The 24,887-nt window shown below is 44.5% G+C and overlaps 1 protein-coding gene and 1 pseudogene across 2 annotated transcripts in view; one reads left to right on the forward strand and one right to left on the reverse strand.

Annotated features, from left to right (window-relative positions):
• Positions 1–968: 968 nt before the first annotated feature.
• Positions 969–15,721, forward strand: LOC112217059 (annotated as a pseudogene).
• Positions 14,026–24,887, reverse strand: part of LOC112217058 (fatty acyl-CoA reductase 1-like) — a 74,488-nt gene continuing 63,626 nt past the window's right edge. For both annotated transcript variants that reach the window (XM_042300403.1, XM_042300404.1), the window contains exons 5-12: positions 22,905–23,082; positions 20,218–20,262; positions 19,970–20,088; positions 19,618–19,685; positions 15,964–16,135; positions 15,576–15,705; positions 14,978–15,105; positions 14,026–14,877 (exon numbers count right to left, since the gene is read on the reverse strand). In XM_042300403.1, coding sequence (XP_042156337.1) covers positions 14,715–14,877; positions 14,978–15,105; positions 15,576–15,705; positions 15,964–16,135; positions 19,618–19,685; positions 19,970–20,088; positions 20,218–20,262; positions 22,905–23,082 — 1,003 coding nt within the window. In that variant the 3' untranslated portion in view covers positions 14,026–14,714. The remainder of the gene's footprint in view (positions 14,878–14,977; positions 15,106–15,575; positions 15,706–15,963; positions 16,136–19,617; positions 19,686–19,969; positions 20,089–20,217; positions 20,263–22,904; positions 23,083–24,887) is intronic.

Raw genomic sequence — 24,887 nt, forward strand, 5'->3', positions numbered from 1 at the left:
AGAGAACCATTTATGAAGCCCTCCTAAGGAGAGACAATGATGCTATTTAGAAGTGGATATTTCATAAACATGCCAATAATTGTCGAATTGTAACGTGTAAGTGTAACTGAGGTTGGATGTTTAAATAGCCTTGCTACAGCTTGATTTGCGGGTGTTGCAGGGTGCTTAGGTCAAAGCCCATCAGTCATGATGGTGTGGATATGGCCTGGGGCATTCCCTAAGGTTTCATGACAGCTCCCTGTGGGGAGCCACGCTGCTTTAATGAGCTGTTGTCATCATAGTCGGCATGTCTGAATAAGCATCAGCCAGGCAGGATACTTCCCCTGCATTGGTCTGTTTAAGCAGGATCGCATTAGTGGAAACCAAGACTGTTCTCAGGGCAGGGCTGGTTATGATTAGATATTTTCTACTTGCGCCAGGGAGAATTTTAGCTAACCCTAGCCCTAATTCTCATAACCTACTGATGTGAGCTGTGCATGAGCCCAACAATGCCTCTTAATTAATTATAAAGTCTAAACAGCTGGGGTTACTTCAGTTGAAGAAGCAGTGTGTGTGCCAACATGCAGTCAGAGAAGGCCAATTATAAGGGATGAAAATATGTTCAAATGGAAAACGGAATTGCAATGTATACTTAATGTGTATGTTTAAAGTAAAATGTATGTTGTAAAAACATTATCACACTCATTATCACACAAAATACTAGGCATGATATAGCTTGGTCTAAAATAGTGAAGCTAATACAAACAGTTATCATCCTGTAAACATAAAATAGTTTTGAACTTGATAAACTAATGCAAAATATGGACTAATGTCCTACATTTTAGGGAACAAGCTTTGAAAGAAGACAAAGAATGCGGCGTGAGAGTATTTTCACGGACTCGAGTGCCATCTGGTGCACAATGCGTAAAATGACAACATATTTAGAGCCATTCGCGAGCTCGTCGACAGGTGGCGCTAATGGAAAATGACCATTGACAGTTCCTATCGTCTAGCGGGTGGTCGTGTTGCTAAGACAAGACAGCACCCCGTCAAGGTCTTTTTTCATTAGTTATAATGTTATGAATTGATATCTGCTTTGCAATCAATTTACTGGAGTATAGACGCATGAAACCGAGGTAAGAAGAGACAATGATGAATGAATGGTTCTCACAGACAGCCATGAGCATCTTTGCTCACTTGTAGTTTTCGTTGGTGATGCTGGTGTTGTTATGTGGCTCTATGATGTTTACTATCACTAGCCATTGAAGGAAACACTATATAGCCTATTGACGTTGGTGGGCTATTTCAGTTGTTTTGCATAGATAACGTTATTGGCGGTAGTGCTGAGCGATTGTTTTTTGAGATCGGTTCGATTTCGGTTCATTATTAAAAAATAATCACGGTTTTCGATTTCGACTTTGGGTTAAATGCAGTAATAACACAGAATAAAACAATTAATAAATGTACTGTGATGGTGGTAGTGACTGCCCATTACTGCTATCACTTATTAACCATCATATTCACATTAATTTATTTCCGTTGTTTATATTAGTTTTTTTAAATTTGATGACTATTATTTAATTCCAAGACATCATCTCATCGTTATAGAGCTGCTGTCTGACAAAATCACTATTTTGTAGTTCTTCAAAGTAAATAAGGCATACTTTTATGACTACTGAATACCAACTATCAATCACACATCATGTATTTTCAGCTAGAGATACCTGGCCAAGCAACAGCTGCTCTCAATAGAGGTGTCATAAAACCCATAAAACCTAGCCATCAAAAGTGACCTTGTCCTAGAGAGATTTACACGGTTAACCAAACGTCACGCCAGGCAGGGTAAGCCTACACGAAACAGCCATTATTTTAAGTGTTTCTAAAGTCCCCTATGGGAAAAATGAATGCTGGAAAAATGAATGGAACCATTTCTTTGTTTGACCACTAGGTTTTATGACTCACACTGTGGTACTCTATATCCATCCCCTCATGGTCATGCATTCTTGTATCTTCCGTAGCAGGTGTAAAAAAAGAAACGGACCTGACAGGTAGATGCGAAATGGATTATGGTCATTGTAGTTAATTACCATGCTTTATGCACTAAACTATGTAGAATATTGGCCTGTTGGAAACTACAACACCCTACTACATTGCACAGTTCAGGCTGGATCTCATTTCTCTTTAGAGAAACTGTGCACATTGAACTCACAGAAAAACATTTATAATTAGTTGTTTAAAAACTGAAAAAGCCTAGCCAGGTATGACCGATGTGTGCAGCGATGATGGTGGTAACCTGCATATTGTTTTATTCCTATATTACACAGATTAGAAGAAAAAAAAAACATAATGGACTATTCTGTATGATTTCACTTTCCCAGGTTAGGTGTATGAAGGGAGGACGTGGAGAGTGGTGCTGAAGATGAGGCGTCTGTACAGGAAGAAAGCCCTGAGTCTGGTTAAGGAGCTGGATGCCTTCCCCAAGGTCCCAGAGAGCTATGTCGAGACCACAGCCACAGGGGGGACAGGTGAGATTTCACTCTCAATACAGCTCACATATGTCTGAATACTGATTCAATAGCCTCAACTTTGAATGACGTCGCTAATGATCTTCTCTCGCCCATCCATAGTGTCCCTGATAGCATTCACTGCCATGGCACTGCTGGCCTTCTTTGAGTTCTTTGTGTATCGGGACACCTGGATGAAGTATGAATACGAAGTGGATAAAGATTTTTCAAGGTACATAGAAATGTTGATTTTGTTTCATCATGATAAGCTCTTATTTAAGACTGAACTGTGTTTTACTGCCAGTACATTATCTTGGAATCTGACAATAGTTTTTCTTCATTTACAGTAAATTGAGAATAAACATAGATATTACAGTTGCCATGAAATGCCAACGTAAGTATTCAACCTTATCACACATTATTTATTGGAATCATTCATGAAATGTAGGCCTTCATATTTTGGGTATAATTAATGTGTTATGATGTACTGTATACTTTTCCCCACAACCCCCTGGAGCTAAAGATTGAGTTGGTGTGCTGTTTCAGATGTGGGTGCAGACATTCTGGACCTGGCTGAGACTATGATAACATCAAATGGCATTCAGTATGAGCCTGTGAGTAGATCACTGAGCATTCTATTACATACAAATAGACGTTGGTGATCCCAAACCCTGGGAGTTTTTCTTCCCTGTGTATTTTCTTCCCTGTGTATAAATGTTCAGGTGATTTTTGAGCTGAGTCCGCAGCAAAGACTGTGGCACAGGTAAGCAGTTTAGAATGTAACCACTCTCAAATTCATAGACAGAGCTATGGATCCAAGGACTGACCATCCATGATATCAAAATGATAATTGTTATTTTTTTTGTTGTTGAGCCTATACAGTGTTTGTTTACAAGTAAATAGTTTATAAACAAAAGAGTAAAACAAGCTTCTATTTTGGGTTAGACAGTTCTGATTGGGTTAGACAGTGAAACTAAGCTCATGAGACATTTATGTTTTATTCTTAAATAATCAATGGCTACATATCATGAATTTAAAAGTTTAAAAATGAGGTAGTAATGGTAGATTGGCCCTTTAAGCACTTTGTTAATAGTCAGAAAATCTCACTCAACCACATTCCAAAATATAGATATATTTTTTGTCGTCCTTCCTGTATGAAATGAGTAGTTAACCTGTTTCTCCCTCTCCCAACTCTCCTTAGGACCCTGTTGCTGATACAGAACAGGTTGAGGGAGGAGCTTTTTCTACAGGAGTCTTGTACAACAGTGTTCTAAAGGGAGCTCCTACGACCTTGCCCCCTAGGTTAGTAGGCCTGCCTTTCCCCCTAGGTTAGTAGGCCTGCCTTGCCCCCTAGGTTAGTAGGCCTGCCTTGCCCCCTAGGTTAGTAGGCCTGCCTTGCCCCCTAGGTTAGTAGGCCTGCCTTGCCCCCAAGGTTAGTAGGCCTGCCTTGCCCCTAGGTTAGTAGGCCTGCCTTTCCCCCTAGGTTAGTAGGCCTGCCTTGCCCCCTAGGTTAGTAGGCCTGCCTTGCCCCCAAGGTTAGTAGGCCTGCCTTGCCCCTAGGTTAGTAGGCCTGCCTTTCCCCCTAGGTTAGTAGGCCTGCCTTTCCCCTAGGTTATCAGGCCTGCCTTGCCCCCTAGGTTAGTAGGCCTGCCTTGCCCCCAAGGTTAGTAGGCCTGCCTTGCCCCCTAGGTTAGTAAGCCTGCCTTGCCCCCTAGGTTAGTAGGCCTGCCTTGCCCCCTAGGTTAGTAGGCCTGCCTTGCCCCCTAGGTTAGTAGGCCTGCCTTGCCCCCAAGGTTAGTAGGCCTGCCTTGCCCCCTAGGTTAGTAGGCCTGCCTTGCCCCCTAGGTTAGTTGGCCTGCCTTCCCCTAGGTTAGTAGGCCTGCCTTGCCCCCTAGGTTAGTAGGCCTGCCTTGCCCCCTAGGTTAGTAGGCCTGCCTTGCCCCCAAGGTTAGTAGGCCTGCCTTGCCCCCAAGGTTAGTAGGCCTGCCTTGCCCCCAAGGTTAGTAGGCCTGCCTTGCCCCCAAGGTTAGTAGGCCTGCCTTGCCCCCTAGGTTAGTAGACCTAGGGGGCATACCACGGCTAATGACTGTTCTTAGTCACGACGCAACACAGAGTGCCTGGATACAGCCCTTAGCCGTGGTGCATTGGCCATATAACACAAATCCCTGGAGTGCCTTATTGCTATTATAAATTGATTACCAATGTAATTAGACCAGTAAATAGTAATGTTTTGTCATACCCATGGTATACAGTCTGATATACCACGGCTTTCAACTAGAGGTCGACCGATTAAGATTTTTCAATGCCGATACCTATACCGATTATTAGAGGACCAGAAAAGGCTTAAAATATATATATATATTTTTTATTTGTAATAATGACAATTACAACAATACTGAATGAACACTTATTTTAACTTAATATAATACAGCAATAAAATCAATTTAGCCTCAAATAAATAATGAAACATGTTCAATTTGGTTTAAATAATGCAAAAACAAAGTGTTGGAAAAGAAAGTAAAAGTGCAATATGTGCCATGTAAAAAAGCTAACGTTTCAGTTCCTTGCTCAGAACATGAGAACGGATAAACGAATATTACCGAAGGTGGCTCCCCTTCTTGTTCGGGTGGCGCTCGGCGGTCATCGTCACCGGTCTACTAGCTGCCACCGATCCTTTGTTCTGTGTTCGTTTGGTTTTGTCTAAATGGTTTCACCTGTTCCTTGTTTGGTTGTTAGGGTGGGGTTATTTAAGTTTGTTTAGCCCACTTTTGTTTGTGTGGGCTTGTTCATCTGTATTTGTGAGAGTGGTTAGTGTTTTGTTGGGTTTTCTCACTGTCCTAGTATTTCACAATAGGGTACTATTTTGTTTTATAGTTACACCTGTGTTGGGTATAACTATTTTGTTCCTGTGATATTTTGGACATTAAAGCGTGTTTTTTCCCGCATCCTTTGCTCTCTGCGCCTGACTCCACACCCATTCACTCATTGGGCGTTACAGAGTTTTCAATATTCCCAGGTAAGAAGTTTTAGGTTGTAGTTATTATAGGAATTATAGGACTATTTCTCTCTATACCATTTGTATTTCATAACCCTTTGACTATTGGATGTTCTTATAGGCACTTTAGTATTGCCAGTGTAACAGTATAGCTTCCGTCCCTCTCCTCGCTCCTACCTGGGCTCGAACCAGGAACACATCGACAACAGCCACCCTCGAAGCAGCGTTACCCATGCAGAGCAAGGGGAACAACCACTCCAAGTCTCAGAGCGAGTGACGTTTGAAACCCTATTAGTGCGCACCCCGCTAACTAGCCAGCCATTTCACATCGGTTACACCAGCCTAATCTCAGGAGTTGATAGGCTTGAAGTCATAAACAGCTCAATGCTTGAAGCACAACGAAGAGCTGCTGGCAAAACGCACGAAAGTGCTGTTTGAATGAATGCTTACGAGCCTGCTGCTGCCTACCATCGCTCAGTCAGACTGCTCTATCAAATCATAGACTTAGTTATAACATAATAACACACAGGAATACGAGCCTTAGGTCATTAATATGGTCAAATCCGGAAACTATCTTGAAAACAAGACATTTATTCTTTCAGTGAAATACAGAACCGTTCCGTATTTTATCTAATGGGTGGCATCCATTAGTCTAAATATTCCTGTTACATTGCACAACCTTCAATGTTATGTCATAATTACGTAAATTAGGCGGCAAATTAGGCGGCCCAAACTGTTGCATATACACTGACTGAGTGCAATGAATGCAAGAGAAGTGACACAATTTCACCTGGTTAATATTACCTGCTAACCTGGATTTATTTTAGCAAAATATGCAGGTTTATAAATATATACTTCTGTGTATTGATTTTAAGAAAGGCATTGATGTTTATAGTTAGGTACATATTGGAGCAACGATACACACCGCATCGATTATATGCAACGCAGGACACGCTAGATAAACTAGTAATATCATCAACCATGTGTAGTTAACTAGTGATTATGATTGATTGTTTTTTATAAGATAAGTTTAATGCTAGCTAGCAACTTACCTTGGCTTCTTACTGCATTCGCGTAACAGGCAGTCTCCTCGTGGAGTGCAATGTAATCAGGTGGTTAGAGCGTTGGACTAGTTAACTGTAAGGTTGCAAGATTGAATCCCCTGAGCTGTCAAGGTAAAAATCTGTCATTCTGCCCCTGAACGAGGCAGTTAACCCATCGTTCTTAGGCCATCATTAAAAATAATGTGTTCATAACTGACATGCCTTGTTAAATAAAGGTGTTATAAAAAAAAAAATTCAACGGCCTAATCGGTGTCAAAAAATACTGATTTCCGATTGTTATGAGAACTTGAAATCGCCCCTAATTAATTGGCCATTCCGATTAATCGGTCGACCTCTGGTTGAAAGTAATCAGCATTCAGGGCCCGAACAACAGGGTTATATTTAAGTGCATGTTGTATGTAAATCATTATTTATGGGTGTAATGGGGGAAAGCTATGTAATACTGCAACAGACTCAGAGGTTCATGGAGTTTGTCTCATATGTTAGATTCCAAGCTCCAGAAATTGATGCTGCGAATGATTTATGAGTCTATATGTCTGATGGGGAAAAAGGGCACTCAACCTATAGAGCACAGTATATATTTTTTTGATGAAAATGCTCCTCACGCTTCCAACCCTCCGTCTTTCTCAGGCCTATTCATCATCCTCGTGGCCATGCTCATATAGCAGCTTTTGTAAGCCATGACAGTAGGTTCTCTGTCAGCCTGACCAGGAAGGGTGACACTCATTTGCATAAGTTATTCGTTTTTGACAAGGACAACATTAATACTGTTCTCTGGTTGCTTACATTTAATCTGCATTTCCATGTTTCAAGTGATAGATAAGAGCAGTATGTATTCTAATGCAGTGCCAAATAACTATTTTCTCAGAATGATTCACTCCCAAATAGAGCTTTTAACTGTCGCAATCCACCTGACTGAATGTGAGCTGGGTTTCATCAATGCATTGCAGCGTACGACTTCTCCCATCGGATAGACCATGTGTCTTTCGGAGAAGAGATCCCCGGCATCATCAACCCTCTGGACGGGACAGAGAAAATCACCAGCAACCGTAAGTTACTGCTCCTCCTCACCGAGACCAGGAAGTAAACACATTATGTTCTTATCAAACCTCATTCAGCTGTTACTCAATGTGTAGCTTCCAGCCTATTCTGCTCAGCTTGAGTTTGCAGGGAGAAAATGTAGTTATTTGTATCCATTTGAAGTGGATTCACTGCAGTCTTGCTTTCATTCACTTGCCGTTCAAAGCAGCCTAGTTTCTCCAGGGGAAAGAACTGAAGCCCCCTATTTCACCTTTCTGTGTAGTCTGTCACTAGATGGATGGGTTTAAAGGCTTTGCTCTTTGTCTTGTTGTTGCAGATAATGAGATGTTCCAGTATTTCATTACGGTGGTTCCTACCAAACTGCACACGTCCAAGGTGTCGGCAGACAAACACCAGTTCTCTGTGACGGAGAGGGTAAGTCCTGATTTAGGCACAGATCTAGTATCAGCCTGTCTTCCCCAAATCCTCATATTAACCATCAGGGGGAGAGGAATTCTATTTGATGTTGACCATGATGGAGGATGCTGCAGTGGGTTCAGATAATGGATCAGTCTCCTCATCCATCCAGTCCAGTCCATTCAGCTCCCTCTGCTGGCTGCCAGAAGTTACTTCAAGCTCTGCTGTATAACACCACCACCTGAGACAGCCATAGATTTCTCTCTTACAAACACACATATTCACATACACAAAGGCTGTTAGAAAGGCCTGTGTGTGTGTGTGTGTGTGTGTGTGTGAGAGATTAACCCCCACCCCACTCTACCTACCCACTGTCTGGTCTAGGAGCGGGTGATCAACCATGCCGCGGGCAGCCACGGTGTGTCTGGGATCTTTATGAAGTACGACACCAGCTCTCTGATGGTGATGGTCAGTGAGCAGCACATGCCCCTCTGGCAGTTCCTGGTATGACTCTGTGGCATCATCGAGGGTATCTTCTCCACCACAGGTCCAGACAACACTCACTCTTACCACCCAGTGTCATGGGCAGACCTCATACTGTTCATGTCTCACAAATCATTCCACAGTTGCTTTGCCAGCCTGATACTGTGCCACGTTAGAGAAATGCACCCTGAACATCTTCATTGATCTTCTCTCTCCCACAGGCATGATCCATGGGTTTGTTGGCTTCTGTTTCGACATAGTCTGCTGTCGCTTCAAACTAGGCCCATATAAACCTAGAGGTGAGCCCAGTCTTCTTTATTGCCACTAAAACTATGTCACAAAATGATGGTAAATCCTTACATGTACCAGGTTCCCTGTGTCTCACTGGTAGTAGTGTATTTACACTGTACATCTGCATGTTCTCTATTTCCAGGTGGTTCTGACACGTACAGGAGTAGCCCTCTGACCTGCGCCCATATCCACCAAGCTCTCCGAGTAGGAGTGCTGAGCTTGGATCAGTTTCACCCTTTTGGATTATATGATTATATGGACAGATCCTAGATCAGCATTCCTACTGTGAGACGCTTTGTGGATATGGGACCTGGAGCCTGCTGCTGATCGTGCACCTACTGTCCCTTCACCTGTGGGGGAATCCAGGAAGAGAAGTCTCCAATCACAAGTATGTGGATTACTGGGAGTTTGTTTTGAACCAAATAAGAGTAAACTGATTAGGATCCAACAATCATAATTGTTCTATTTATTGTTTTGGAGAGTATCCTCATGACTACCATTATAATATATTTATATCCTGTAAATATGTATTTGACACTGGAAAATGGAAAGCAGCTCCCCAGTTTTATCAGGCGTGTGTAAAGGGATTGGGACGTTGTCATCTGTAAGTTAGGCTCAATGAAATCTGATCCTCCTATGTTATCATTCATACCATTAACTTGCATGTCATGTTTGTTCTATTTCTATCTATTTGCACTGTTGCTCAGTATCTGTTTCACATCTGTCAATGGGAGATGTCCTATTACATGTGTTTTAGTGCACTTCATCACTTCATGTTGTACACTTTACATTCATTTAAATCTCTCTCGTTTGGTATCCCACTATCTTCTGGTGATGGTGCGTGCTTCTTAGCCTGCGCTTACACAAGCAGTCCATTTTGGATCTTTTATTCCACCAATTGGTCTTTTGACCAATCACATCACATCTTTTCACGTCCAATCTTTTCAGATCTGATTGGGCAAAAGACCAATTAGTTTTTAAAAAGATCAGAATTGGGCTGCCTGTATAAACGCAGCCATGGAAGTAGGCTAGATCTATTTTCTACATGAGGCAGCAGTGTATGAAGCAGAATGATTAGCACACTGACCAATTTGTCTTTTGGTTTATTCATGTTTTGCCAAACTTGAAGTGTTTTCAGAGCAGGAATAGAGGGTCATTTAACGTTTGCCAATTACATTTGAAAAAGGAAAATTCCACAAAATAAACAAAGTCGTTAGTGTTGCAGTTCACAGAACACTGCCCAGTTAGCACTGATCTACCTTTTCTGATCTACCCACAGTGCTCTGCTTCCACTATGTATCATAACAAAGACACTGCTTTGTTATCAACATGACAGATGCCAAGATCCATAAAAAGCAGGACATTTTGTACAACTTCATTGTAGAGGAAAAGCCATTTTCTGTGTTGGGCATGCATTTGGTTCATAGTCCCTTACTGACTTTAGGAAAGGACGGTCACTATTGTTGCACAGCATTACTGGCTCACATAGAAACATGTTTTTCCAGAGGGAGGATTTGAGGAACATTTAGTCAATACTTCTACCATTGATACTGTATATAGATGTATCATCTCATTAAAAAATGGAATGCTGCTGTCTGCCACAAGTAACACTTCAGATCTAGTCTGGGGAGCTCTGTGTTCGAGTCAGACTCCTGCAGAATCAACCCTCAAGAATACTACTCTTAAGTCGTCTAGAAAAATAATATAGAACTATTTACACATCTTCTAAACTTGTTTATATATGACACTGTCACCATCTACAGTGCATTTGGAAAGTATTCAGACCCCTTGACTTTTTCCACACTTTGTTACATTACAGCCTTGTTCTTAAATTGATTAAACTACACACAATACCCCATAATGACAAAGCAAAAACAGGTCTTTATAAATTTGAGCAAATTTATAAAAACTGAAGTATCACATTTACATAAATATTCAGACCCTTTACTCAGTACTTTGTTGAAGCACCTTTGGCAGCGATTACAGCCTTGAGTCTTCTTGGGTATGACGCTACAAGCTTGGCACACCTGTATTTGGGAAGTTTCTCCCATTCTGCTCTGCAGATCCTATCAAGCTCTGTCAGGTTGGATGGGGAGCGTTGCTGCACAGCTATTTTCAGGTCTATCCAGAGATGTTTGATCGGGCTCTGGCTGGGCCACGGATATTTCAGAGACTTGTCCCGAAGCCACTCCTGCATTGTCTTGGCTGTGTGCTTAGGGTCGTTGTCCTGTTGGAAGGTGAACCTTGGCCCCAGTCTGATGTTCTGAGCACTCTGGAGCAGGTTTTTCATCAAGGATCTCTATACTTCTCCATTCCTCTTTCCTTCTATCCTGACTAGTCTCCCAGTCCCTGCCACTAAAAAACATCCCCACAGCATAATGCTGCCACCACCATGCGTCACCGTAGGGATAGTGCCAGGTTTCCTCCAGACGTGACGATTACTGGGCAGCCAGCTCTAGGAAGAGTTTTGGTGGTTCCAAACTTCTTCCATTTAAGAATGATGGAGGCCACTGTGTTCTTGGGGACCTTCAATGCTTGGGGACCTTCAATTGGTACCCTTCCCCAGATCTGTGCCTCAACACAATCCTGTCTCAGAGCTCTACGGACAATTCCTTCGACCTCATGGCTTGGTTTTTGCTCTGACATGCACTGTCAACTGTGGGACCTTAGCCAGTTGTGTGCCTTTCCAAATCATGTCCAATCAATTGAATTTACCACAGGTGGACTCCAAGTTGAAGAAACAGCTCAAGGATGATCAATGGAAACAGGATGCACCTGAGCTCAATTGAGTCTCATAGCAAATGTCTGAATACTTATGTAAATAGGGTATTTCTGTATTTTATTTAATACATTTTCAAAAATGTCTAAACCTGTTTTCGCTTTGGTATTGTGTGTAGATTGAGGAAAAACATTTATTTAACCAATTTTAGAACAAGGCTGTAATGTAACATTTGGAAAAAGTCAAGGGGTCTGAATACTTTCCGAATGCACTGTACCACTTACATAAGAAAAGCCTTAGTTTGACGCAATTATTTATAAAGATGAAAAATAGTAAACTTAGTTTCAATATAAACTGCTGTACAAAACAGGCAAAAAGTGGACAAACAGTAAAACAAAAAATGTGTCTTATGCGTTATGTCAAACATACTGATGTCAATATTCAGTAGTCGTCAACCAGGTCAGATGTTAGTAGTACTACAGGAGCAGTCTTCAGTGGTCAAGATTTAGGGCTACATTCAATCCGCATCACAGAAGTTCAGCTTTACAGCATGATAGAAACAAGGGGAATGTTCCTGCTTTTGCAGACTGCATTCACGGTAAAAGCTGCATGTGTTGGCTCAATTGGAAATTACCTTTTCAATTTATATCGCAGAGTCTGTAGCGCTTCAACTTCACAGATTGAATAGAGCCCTTAATGTGATTAACACTGAAGTTACTCTCGGATATCCTTAGCTGGCCTCGCTACAGAGTACAGGTTCCCAAATATTCTGTCAGTACAAACCAATACAAGGTAAAAACACATCGCCCATGGAAGAAGAGAGGTCATGGATATCTCAGGATTCACACATTAAGAGTCAATGTACAGAAATTGTCTTTCAGTGGAGGCCTGACATAGAGTATTTCAAGCATGCAAAAAAAAATCCTCTATTCCAAGACATTGTATTTGGGTTGGGGAGGACGTAAACTATGAGTAAAAACGTGGGGAGAGTATACAATGGGTTTATTGTTGCATATGTAATCTGTCGCTTTAAGAAAAGCCGTAGTTAGAAAAGAAATAACACTTAAATAGTGGTTTTACTGTATGACGTACAACAGGGTCAGAAGGAACAGTGTCTGGTTGAGGAGTGGGGTTGTGTGCCGCTGGAGGTCTGAGGGGTGTGGTCTGGTTGAGGAGTGGGGTTGTGTGCCGCTGGAGGTCTGAGGGGTGTGGTCTGGTTGAGGAGTGGGGTTGTGTGCCGCTGGAGGTCTGAGGGGTGAGGTCTGGTTGAGGAGTGGGGTTGTGTGCCGCTGGAGGTCTGAGGGGTGAGGTCTGGTTGAGGAGTGGGGTTGTGTGCTGCTGGAGGTCTGAGGGGTGAGGTCTGGTTGAGGAGTGGGGTTGTGTGCCGCTGGAGGTCTGAGGGGTGTGGTCTGGTTGAGGAGTGGGGTTGTGTGCCGCTGGAGGTCTGAGGGGTGAGGTCTGGTTGAGGAGTGGGGTTGTGTGCCGCTGGAGGTCTGAGGGGTGAGGTCTGGTTGAGGAGTGGGGTTGTGTGCCGCTGGAGGTCTGAGGTCTGGTTGAGGAGTGGGGTTGTGTGCGGCTGGAGGTCTGAGGGGTGAGGTCTGGTTGAGGAGTGGGGTTGTGTGCCGCTGGAGGCCTGAGGGGTGAGGTCTGGTTGAGGAGTGGGGTTGTGTGCCGCTGGAGGTCTGAGGGGTGAGGTTTGGTTGAGGAGTGGGGTTGTGTGCCGCTGGAGGTCTGAGGGGTGAGGTCTTGTTGAGGAGTGGGGTTGTGTGCCGCTGGAGGTCTGAGGGGTGAGGTCTGGTTGAGGAGTGGGGTTGTGTGCCGCTGGAGGTCTGAGGGGTGAGGTCAAATCAAATCCGCTGGAGGTCTGAGGGGTGTGGTCTGGTTGAGGAGTGTGGTTGTGTGCCGCTGGAGGTTTGAGGGGTGAGGTCTTGTTGAGGAGTGGGGTTGTGTGCCGCTGGAGGTCTGAGGGGTGAGGTCAAATCAAATCCGCTGGAGGTCTGAGGGGTGTGGTCTGGTTGAGGAGTGGGGTTGTGTGCCGCTGGAGGTTTGAGGGGTGAGGTCTTGTTGAGGAGTGGGGTTGTGTGCCGCTGGAGGCCTGAGGGGTGAGGTCTGGTTGAGGAGTGGGGTTGTGTGCCGCTGGAGGTCTGAGGGGTGAGGTTTGGTTGAGGAGTGGGGTTGTGTGCCGCTGGAGGTCTGAGGGGTGAGGTCTTGTTGAGGAGTGGGGTTGTGTGCCGCTGGAGGTCTGAGGGGTGAGGTCTGGTTGAGGAGTGGGGTTGTGTGCCGCTGGAGGTCTGAGGGGTGAGGTCAAATCAAATCCGCTGGAGGTCTGAGGGTGTGGTCTGGTTGAGGAGTGTGGTTGTGTGCCGCTGGAGGTTTGAGGGGTGAGGTCTTGTTGAGGAGTGGGGTTGTGTGCCGCTGGAGGTCTGAGGGGTGAGGTCAAATCAAATCCGCTGGAGGTCTGAGGGGTGTGGTCTGGTTGAGGAGTGTTGTGTGCCGCTGGAGGTTTGAGGGGTGAGGTCTTGTTGAGGAGTGGGGTTGTGTGCCTCTGAGGGGTGAGGTCTGGTTGAGGAGTGGGGTTGTGTGCCGCTGGAGGTATGAGGTCTGGTTGAGGAGTGGGGTTGTGTGCCGCTGGAGGTCTGAGGGGTGTGGTCTGGTTGAGGAGTGGGGTTGTGTGCCGCTGGAGGTTTGAGGGGTGAGGTCTTGTTGAGGAGTGGGGTTGTGTGCCTCTGAGGGGTGAGGTCTGGTTGAGGAGTGGGGTTGTGTGCCGCTGGAGGTATGAGGTCTGGTTGAGGAGTGGGGTTGTGTGCCGCTGGAGGTCTGAGGGGTGTGGTCTGGTTGAGGAGTGGGGTTGTGTGCCGCTGGAGGTTTGAGGGGTGAGGTCTTGTTGAGGAGTGGGGTTGTGTGCCTCTGAGGGGTGAGGTCTGGTTGAGGAGTGGGGTTGTGTGCCGCTGGAGGTGTGAGGTCTGGTTGAGGAGTGGGGTTGTGTGCCGCTGGAGGTATGAGGTCTGGTTGAGGAGTGGGGTTGTGTGCCGCTGGATGTCTGAGGGGTGAGGTCTGGTTGAGGAGTGGGGTTGTGTGCCGCTGGAGGTATGAGGGGTGTGGTCTGGTTGAGGAGTGGGGTTGTATGCTGCTGGTCTGAGGGGTGTGGTCTAGTTGAGGAGTGGGGTTGGGTGCTGCTGCAGGTCTGAGGGGTGTGGTCTGGTTGAGGCGGCGAGCAGGGCGTTCAGCTGGTCAGTTGGTCATTAGTTGGTGAGTGTGCTGGAGGCCCTGAAGTAGGAGAGGAACTTGAAGCAGAGGCTGACCACAAAGTACCAGATGTTCCTAGCCATCTGGGAGCGGGCAATGAACACCCTCCAGATGAAGACCAGCAGTAGAGTGTTGAATGTGTAGCGGATGTTCCTCAGCCTGAGGGAGAGAGGGAGTTGGAAGTACACACGGTCATTTACATCCTTCTTCAAAATAAGACAGGAGCAAACACAGTCAGCCTTGTAAGTAGTCTACTCACTTCCTGAGGTGTTGCTTGGCTGCAGGGATGTCGGACATGTCTTCATTCAGAACGTACTTCTTGGTGCCGATGCAGTAGTTCTCTATGTACTCTGGCCAGTTCAGCTGACGTACGTCAAAGTTGAATGTCTGGGAGAGAGTGTGCAGTAAGACATGGCTATTATGGTCACATTCTGTCGATTATGAAAACTTTTGGGATATCTATAATTTAACCTTCTGAAATTGAATGATGTAAGTATTTTATTTTACCTTTATTTAACTAGGCAAGTCAGTTAAGAACAAATTCTTACTTTCAATGACGGCCTAGGAACAGTGGGTTAACTGCCTTGTTCAGGGGCAGAACGACAGATTTTTACCTTGTCAGCTCGGGGATTTGATCTTGCAACCTTTCAGTTCCTAGTCCAGCGCTCTAACCACTAGGCTATGCTGCCTTTAGTGACCTGTTGTCTTAATCAATAAAGCTGTTTGTTTGAGCTGAACTGATGGCTTGGTGGCATTACTAGGTGAAATACATACCATATTGACTATATACATCAACATGCAGAGATAGTGTGTGCATAGAGGATGGATGCTGAGGATGGATGCTGAGTCTACTGTACCTTCCTGTCCTCAGGGCTGAGGTGGCTCATCAGCATGTTCATGTTCTCTGAGTTCCACTCCCAGTCCTGACTGCTGAAGTACTCCAGCAGGCCGATGGCCTTGTGCAGCCGGTTGAAGATACGCATCATCCTACACAGAGAGAGAGGAATGGAGGATCTCAGTCCAAATGTACTGCATGCATATTGTACACAATTGTAATGTTCGTTTCACTGAAGACTTCATTAAAGATCACTTGTATGCAGCAAACACTGATTTCTTTATGATTACAGATCTATTTTTTACATCACAATGTGTTGATTGGGTTGAAAACAAGTAGGTAGTTCAATTTTCATAGACCGAACAATGGTCTAGTGTTAATGCTGATTGCCAGGACATTAGTAATCTTACTGGGGTTTCTGTCCAGACAGTCTCAGGTAGAGGTCGTAGATGAGGGCAGGGAACTTGTGGCTGACCAAGATCCAATACTGGTTCATCAGGTAGTTGGAGGTAATGTTGGCGTTGGGCCTTCTGAAAGCCTGCTCCAGAGGGTTCCTCTTGAAGCTGGACATCACATGGTGCTCTGAGAGAGAATACAAAGGAGTTAAAAATGTGAAGGAACCTTTGGCTTGGAGCTGACATCCCTATTCTGTTGTGGCATTTTAAGGGGTGTAACGTTACGGAAGTACCTCTCACATTTTCCTCAGCCATTATTAGAGAATTGGGATGTATCCAAGGGTGTGGTTTTCTGTTGCACTAATGACTTCATTCACAGCAGCTGCACACCTTCCCCACTTGGCTGCAATCAAGGCAGCTCAGACCAAGGTAAAACTGCTGGGGGAACTGCTAATGAAAGAACCAGTAGGTGATACTGGTGGGAATTTGTTCCTCGTGACCCACCAGCCTCTATAAAGAAGTAAACAGCCTTACAAGGGTAGCTCTCTCCTGTGTAGAAGACTATCTGGGGTAAGCCCGAGGGTAGCTCTCTCCTGTGTAGAAGACTATCTGGGGTAAGCCCGAGGGTAGCTCTCTCCTGTGTAGAAGACTATCTGGGGTAAGCCCGAGGGTAGCTCTCTCCTGTGTAGAAGACTATCTGGGGTAAGCCCGAGGGTAGCTCTCTCCTGTGTAGAAGACTATCTGGGGTAAGCCCGAGGGTAGCTCTCTCCTGTTGAGCTGTAGTTTTGTCATTTTGAGGCTTTCCCATTTAATTTATTCCCTATAACTGTTTTAGTGCTTTTGTTTTCAAGTTGATCTCATTACTTTTGAGAGCCAAGTGGAGGAAGAAGTGTACGCGCAGACTGAAGTGGTGAAAAATGAGGCAGAGGTCCAAGTAGACTGGGCCCATCCCCTACAGCTGTGATACCCCTCCAAGATTGAAGCCTGCGGTCCATGATGTGCAAAGAGCTGAACCAAAGTTGTCTGATGCCAACCTCATTGGAGTAAAGGACAGATCCTGACTACCCAGCCCTCTACTATGCTAATTGGGCTGGCCAGCAACGACTACTGGAGAATGGCGAGGAAGACATCTCATACTAAATGGAGTGTTTTGGATTTACGTACAGTTATAATACAAAATGCTCTGAGACCACGTGCCACACTACATATGACCCTTCGAGGAATCAAAGCCACACCCCTGATGTTGCACCGTGCTCCAGCACATTTCTGTGGATCAACTCTCATTAATTGTATATTTTTTTAATAACTAAGTAGAACAATAGGATTCAATCTGATTGTGATTTGTTGGCTATGTGCCATTTAAAGGGAGAACATGCTGTGTTTACCGTGAACACGGCCTTTACAGGGTGCATAGCTGACAAAGGGCAATGTTATTGATCCCGGCCTGAGGGACTATTCTCCAGCCCCACTAACAAGAGTTGAAAGATTGTTTTGGTGTTGAGGGTGAGTGTTCCCTGCTAGGGAAAGGTAACACAAATATACATTTTTTTGAAAAAAGGCATCAGCAAGATTAGAACCTGTGACCTTCTGGTCCCTATCCAGCAGCACCCTTGTTTTTTTTCAAGTATTTAATGCTGTTCAGTAAAAGTAAACAAAGTAGATTAGAAATGTAATTCGTTAAAATGTTTGGTAAGGAAAACAAGTCACAGCCAGGATTCGAACTGGCAACGTCCTCCATCCACCTCCAACCTACCTCCCTGAAAGCATTTATTTTATTTGACTCATCTGTAAACTCCACACACTGACATGTTAGTCTAACTCAGAGCTTGTCATCCAACCAATCACATTTGTTCTGCCCTAGAAAGTGGAGCTTCCCTCAGCACAAGATTGAGGCCGGGGATCAATTTGTGGTGCCGTTAAATGGTACATTGTCTAGTGCCCTGTTCTATAACAAGCCTTGGATTGAATCCCAGCCTGAATGAGAAACTCCTGAGCACTATTCCAGGGCTCCTTCTTTGATTCCTTGGAAGATTCTCTATTGCACAAAATTCCGGCCTTTCCTCGACGCCTCTGTCCTCCTCTCAGTGATAAGTGGTCATGGAGAGTGTCAATTCGTTAGTAAGCTATCAGATGAGTGTCATCCACTCCTCGATAGCCTCCTCTCGCCAAGGATAATCATGTGCTTCCTCATGGCTGCTAGCGCTGAAGTGTTTTAAAATTTTCCACACCCCCTTTGAATCAGCTGTTTTCTCAAAGGAGACAACCATGCACACAGTTAAAACGATACTCTACTTATCCTTTTATCTATAGAATGTATTGCACAAGTAGCTATATTAGTTTTTATCACTTTGTATTTTGTGATTCCTCCTCTAAACGTAATTTGCCTGATGACGAGCGAGTGAATTACCGTCTCATTTCTTGCAAGACAATTTCCCTCCACGTTCCCTCTCCTTACTGCTCCTCAATTATATTGACCTTTTTCAAAACGGGGTGAGAAGCGGAGAGAAGGCGACCAAAACCAATTAAGATACCAGAATGTTGATAACATATCCAGCCAGCAAACCTCCAACTTCCCTAAGCAGCCCCATGGGCCCCCTAGACCCAGTTTGATTAGCTTAATTCTTAGCTCTTATGTGGTCCGGTAGATTAGTGCCCGCTATCCCAGGTTTATAACAGCGAGGCAGAGTGATGAGCCCTAATCCCTCTGCCAGCCATCTGATGGCAATTTCCCAGAGTGAAAGGAGCAGATTCACTAATCTGAGAGCATAGGGACCCTGGCTGTCGCCCGCTACCGCGCTAATCTGAGCCTGACAGATACCCGGCCCGCATGGACCTTTTCCTCTCAGTGGTCCACTGGGATGTACGGTAGATGATGGGCCGGGAGGTGAGCTGCCACCACAACCAAAATGCTGGTGGGGTGATGATTTCATGATGACATGATACCTCTACTTGTTATTGTTTGGGCAACTGTGCTTTACTGCTGATGGGAGTTGTCATTTGGGCAGATCCACAGTGGTGAGGTCAAACAGATGTACACAGTGTGTGGGTTCAGTAATGTTCTACTAGCTGCCAGAAGGTGACAGTAGACCCTCGCCACTGTCAAATCCCTGGGCATCTAATTATGACACAGATCATTTATCCACCTGCCTCTCACTGCTACACCATTCAAACTGATTTAGGAGAACCAGGACTGACAGACAACCCACCGTTTCATATCCCCGGTGGGAATGTATGATGCATAGTTTCATAGTGACAACACCATCAACCAAATGGATCACTAGTCACTTTAAAAATGTTTACATATCTTGCATTTCTCATCTCATACCATCTATTACATCTTACCTATGCCGCTCGGCCATCGCTCGGCCATCGCTCATCCATATATTTATTTTCCTATTCCATTCCTTACTTAGATTTGTGTGTATTAGGTAGTTGCTGTGGAATTGTTAGATATTGCTGCACTGTTGGAACTAGAAGCACAAGCAATTCGCAACACTCGCAATAACATCTGTTAACCATGTGTATGTGACCAATAAAATGTGATTTGATCAAGATTTCAACTGCTGAAGTACATTGATTTATGACGACGGAAGACATAGTGGCATATGAGCAAGCACTGATTATGTCACTGTAACAGGCACACAGACAGACTGACTGACAGATACCTACCGATCTCTCCCCAGTGGAAAGGGTTGATGCCACCTGTAGTGCAGTTGTAAACCAGCGCTGCTTTGGGTCTGCAATGGAGCATAGAGATGAGGTCAGAGGGGTTAAATAGATCAAAGGGGAGGGTCCATTAGGAAACATAAAATGAGCCCACAAACACAAAATCACATAAATTGAAAACACTGGGCTTCCTTATCAGTCAATGGTGTAGAGCTGGGGAGATGTGTTCGAACAAACTGGGCTAAGGTAGGTTTACAGGAGGTCTTTCTGCAGGTCAATATGGGGGTGTCTGTTTGTGTGGGTTAAACCATACAGTCATTGGTCAAACCATATTCCACCTGGGGGGAAAGTTAACCTGTGCACTGCCGTGTACCAGCCAGCAGCCAGGGTCAGGTTGATGACCACGTCCACGGGGATGAGGTCCGCCACCGCATCATTGTTGGCTCTCATGGTGCGCAGGATGCCCTTCCCCGCCTGACCAGACAGGACACAGGGTTACCACCACAGCTCATCATCACCTGATCATCGTTTAAACTAGTGGCATCAAAATGAGCAAACTTACTATCTGAAAAATACAACTAATAAGTAGATGTTGGTACTTACAGCGATGAAGACTCCGCTTGGTCCATTGAAGTTGTCGATCCAACCCTGAGACAGAAGAACAGCGAGGGAATAAATTAGTGTAATGAGAGATTAGGGGCTCTATTCAATCCGTCCGGAATTTTTTTATCCGTTATTTAAATTGAATGTTCCAGCGTAAGCGGACACGGTAGATGCTGCATATGTCTGCTCAATCGGAAATTACCTAAAAATGTATATCTCGCAATCTGGAATGCTTCAGCGATGCAGACAATAGAGATGTAGGTGGAAGAGAACCCTAAGTACCCCATTAAAGATGGAATCCTTAGTTGCTACATCTATTTTTGGACTTATAAATTAATGATATATACCCATTGATTGTTGAAGAATATAAGTTAGAAATGCCTCGTGAGCTTAGTTCAGCTGTCATACCCCATCAGAACCCAAAATACAAGCTTGTTCTACTTTAATGGTTGTAAATATAAACAAACACTGTATAGCCTAACAACATGGTTAAAACTATAGATTTTATATCATGGATGGTTAGTCTTTGCATCCATAGCTCTGTCTATGAATTTGAGAGTGGTTACATTTCTCCAGGAAATGCCTTGTTCAGGGGCAGAACGACAGATGTTTACCTTGTCAGCTCAGGGATTCGCTCCAACCACTAGGCTACCTGCCTCAGCTTTTTAACAAAACACAGGCGGTGTTTCCGCTTTGTTACTGTTTCAATTAGGAATTCTAGCTTCAAGCAGCACTATAACATTGCTGCAACATCATCAAGTTACAAATAGCCTCCTAACAGTAACATCAATTAGATTGTTGTGTATCTGCTGAGTTAGCATTCCGGTGGTGTGCTAAGCTAGCTACCTACGGTGAGTGAGACTGAGATAGGGAGAGTAACAGTGTCCACATCAATTAGATTGTTGTGTATCTGCTGAGTTAGCATTCCAGTGGTAGGCTATAGCAAGCTAGCTACCTATGGAGAGTGAGACTGAGATAGGGAGAGTAACAGTGTCCACATCAATTAGCCCTCCGGTAATACATTGGTAATAGACTGGGCTTATTTGTGTGGGTCTGGCTGTGGTTTGTCCCTACAGGGTAAGGCTACATGGTCTGGTGCAGACAGACAGTCAGACAAATAGGAGTCCTTATCACACCGTCCCAGACACAATTTCTGCAGGTATACATCTTTGACCTCATTGAGGGATCGCCTGTGACATTTTAACACTTAACGGAGTTCTGAGGACATGGAGATTGAAGTTCATCACACACACACACACACACACACCCTCCTCCCATCACTCCCACTGTCTCGAGCTGCCTGCGCAATAAACTTGTAAAGCGTGATCTTTTGGCTGTTTTGCTGCCAGGCCTGGATCCTGCTCTGTTGAAACGTTACAGCCCCAGAAAACTAAATGCAGCCCTGGGGCTGTATAGTCGTTTTCTGTGAATATACTTAGTGCTGTAAAAAGTGTATTATACTCTATTGAAAACTCTGAAAGTGTGAATTTTTTCGTCTTCTAGATTTTTGATCTCTTTCTGTCTGAATTCATGGAGCCTCAGACGTTCAAATAATATTCCTGTAGGAAAATAAAGTACGCATGTCACTTGAATTTGCGGGAAAGAACTTTGACGAATATTATAATCACAAAAATGATGAAATGTTGAACACCATCCTCCCATTGCTCCTCCAAAATGTTAAGCAGCAATAAAGTCTACATTTATATTTTAAACGCTTTAATATGTCCATCTGCCGCTATGCTAAGTGAGATTAAAATGCTAAACGCTGTGGAATCCTTACGCTAAAATGTTAGCCTACACTACAACAGCCGGACAGATTAGAAAATAAAAAGCAGATTACTCATGAAAGTACCATCACCCTGCACATCCAGAAGAGGACTGGCCACCCCTCGGAAGCTGGTTCTTATCTAGCTTTCTCCCTAGGTTCCTGCCTTTCTAGGGACAACTGCTGATGTCAAAATACCTTTATAAAATACATTATATTGATTGATTGATTACTGCACCCACTGAACCTTCAGAGTGGCCTTTCCATGAACCTACAGTTGCTTTTCAGTGACCTATCTAGTAGGAGACACTCATAGGCTCTCCGGTTTCAGCACTGGCAGTACCCCTCCCTTTCCCCATCGCCCCTTCCTTGCCCCCCTCACAACGCCTACCCAGCTGTTGGGGTCAGGGACACTCCTCTTCGAGTCCTGGAATCCAGCCCAGCCAGACTTTCTGAACCATTAGAACCATTAGACCTGTCCTGGTCCAACCCTAATACAACCTTTACTCAGCACTACACACCCAATCCCCCTTTAAGTCTGACTGTACACAGGGGAGATATATTGACCAGTGTACTATTACAGCGATCGATCGCTAATTCCCATCCATTTGGCACCACAGCAGGACATGATGGTGTGAGAATTGACAGAATTCTGACTGAGCCCTTTTACCATCACAGTGAAAGTGCTACATAGATTTTTATAAATTGTGATATATTTCTCAACAGTCAGGTGGCTGAGCCAATCACACTTCTTCTGATACACTTATCTTGCTGACCAGTCAGTACACTGTTTAACGTCCACAGACTACATACAGAATGTGATCCATGTATCTATTGATCATCTTTGACTTTATTGCTGTAATCTAGTCCCACAGAATGATGTATGTATATGATACTGTATCTCTATGGTAACGGCACTCACAGGGAAAGGCTCCTGCCAGCTGGCTCCCACTATGGAGGGTCTGATGATGCCGATGCTGAGCTTGCTGCTCTCCCTCTGAACCACGCACTCTGCCAGGGCTTTGGTGTAGGTGTAGGTGTTGGGGCGGTCCCCGATGAGGCGCGGCGTGATGTCACGGACGATGCTGTCCTCCATCCACCTGCAGTCGCAGACACAAGAGGACACTCACAATTGGACTCACATCACAATGGTACAGGACACATGCCAGGATTGAAGTAAAGTTGGCATTTTGAGGGCCTCCCGGGTGGCGCAGTGGTTAAGGGAGCTGTACTGCAGCGCCAGCTGTGCCACCAGAGACTCTGGGTTCACGCCCAGGCTCTGTCGTAAACCGGCCGCGACCGGGAGGTCTGTGGGGCGACGCACAATTGTCCTAGCGTCGTCCGGGTTAGGGAGGGTTTGGCCGGTAGGGAAATCCTTGTCTCATCGCGCACCAGCGACTCCTGTGGCGTGCCGGGCGCAGTGCGCGCTAACCAAGGTTGCCAGGTGCACGGTGTTTCCTCCGACACATTGGTGCGGCTGGCTTCCGGGTTGGATGGCGCTGTGTTAAGAAGCAGTGTGGCTTGGTTGGGTTGTGTATCGGAGGACGCATGACTTTCAACCTTTGGAGTTGTAGTGATGAGACAAGATAGTAGCTACTAAAACAATTGATACCACGAAATTGGGGAGAAAAAGGAGTAAAATTCACAAAAAAACAAACAAACAAAAAAAGTTGGCATTTTGTGTAGATAAATGAAACGTTGTTCACTCCGATAGCCATCTGTGATGGTATTTATAATCAATCATTCCTTGGAAATGGCACAAGGTGGCGTGTACTTGACAGCACCCTTGGTTCGGTTCAATCAGTTCCTTCAGGAGATTAATTGAAATTCAATGAATATACTTCTCTTATCTAACTAAGGGTCTAAGTAAGATTCTATCAGATCTGCGCTAGTCGACACCAGCATAGAGATTGTTTAGAGGTTTAGAGGCATAGAGGTTTTTTAGAGGTTTAGAAGCATATAGGTTGTTTAGAGGTTTAGAGGCATAGAGGTCGTTTAGAGGCATAGAGATTGTTTAGAGGCATAGAGGTTGTTTAGAGGCATAGAGGTCGTTTAGAGGCATAGAGGTCGTTTAGAGGCATAGAGGTTGTTTAGAGGCATAGAGATTGTTTAGAGGTTTAGAAGCATAGAGGTTGTTTAGAGGTTTAGAGGCATATAGGTTGTTTAGAGGCATAGGGGTTGTTTAGAGGCAAAGCGGTTGTTTAGAGGCATAGAGGTTGTTTAGAGGCATAGAGGTTGTTTAGAGGCATAGATTGTTTAGAGGTTTAGAGGCATAGAGATTGTTTAGAGGTTTAGAGGCATAGAGATTGTTTAGAGGTTTAGAGGCATAGAGATTGTTTAGAGGTTTAGAGGCATAGAGGTTGTTTAGAGGCATAGAGGTTGTTTAGAGGCATAGATTGTTTAGAGGTTTAGAGGCATAGAGATTGTTTAGAGGTTTAGAGGCATAGAGATTGTTTAGAGGTTTAGAGGCATCGAGGTTGTTTAGAGGCATAGAGGTTGTTTAGAGGCATAGAGATGGTTTAGAGGCATAGAGGTTGTTTAGAGGTTTAGAGGCATATAGGTTGTTTAGAGGTTTAGAGGCATAGAGGTTGTTTAGAGGTTTAGAGGCATAGAGGTCGTTTAGAGGCATAGAGGTCGTTTAGAGGCATAGAGATTGTTTAGAGGTTTAGAAGCATAGAGGTTGTTTAGAGGTTTAGAGGCATATAGGTTGTTTAGAGGTTTAGAGGCATAGAGGTTGTTTAGAGGCATAGAGATTGTTTAGAGGTTTAGAGGCATAGAGGTCGTTTAGAGGCATAGAGGTCGTTTAGAGGCATAGAGATTGTTTAGAGGCATAGAGGTTGTTTAGAGGCATAGAGATTGTTTAGAGGTTTAGAAGCATAGAGGTTGTTTAGAGGTTTAGAGGCAT

Source organism: Oncorhynchus tshawytscha, linkage group LG17 (assembly GCF_018296145.1).
Source record: "Oncorhynchus tshawytscha isolate Ot180627B linkage group LG17, Otsh_v2.0, whole genome shotgun sequence".
In the NCBI taxonomy this organism is placed as follows: Eukaryota; Metazoa; Chordata; class Actinopteri; order Salmoniformes; family Salmonidae; genus Oncorhynchus; species Oncorhynchus tshawytscha.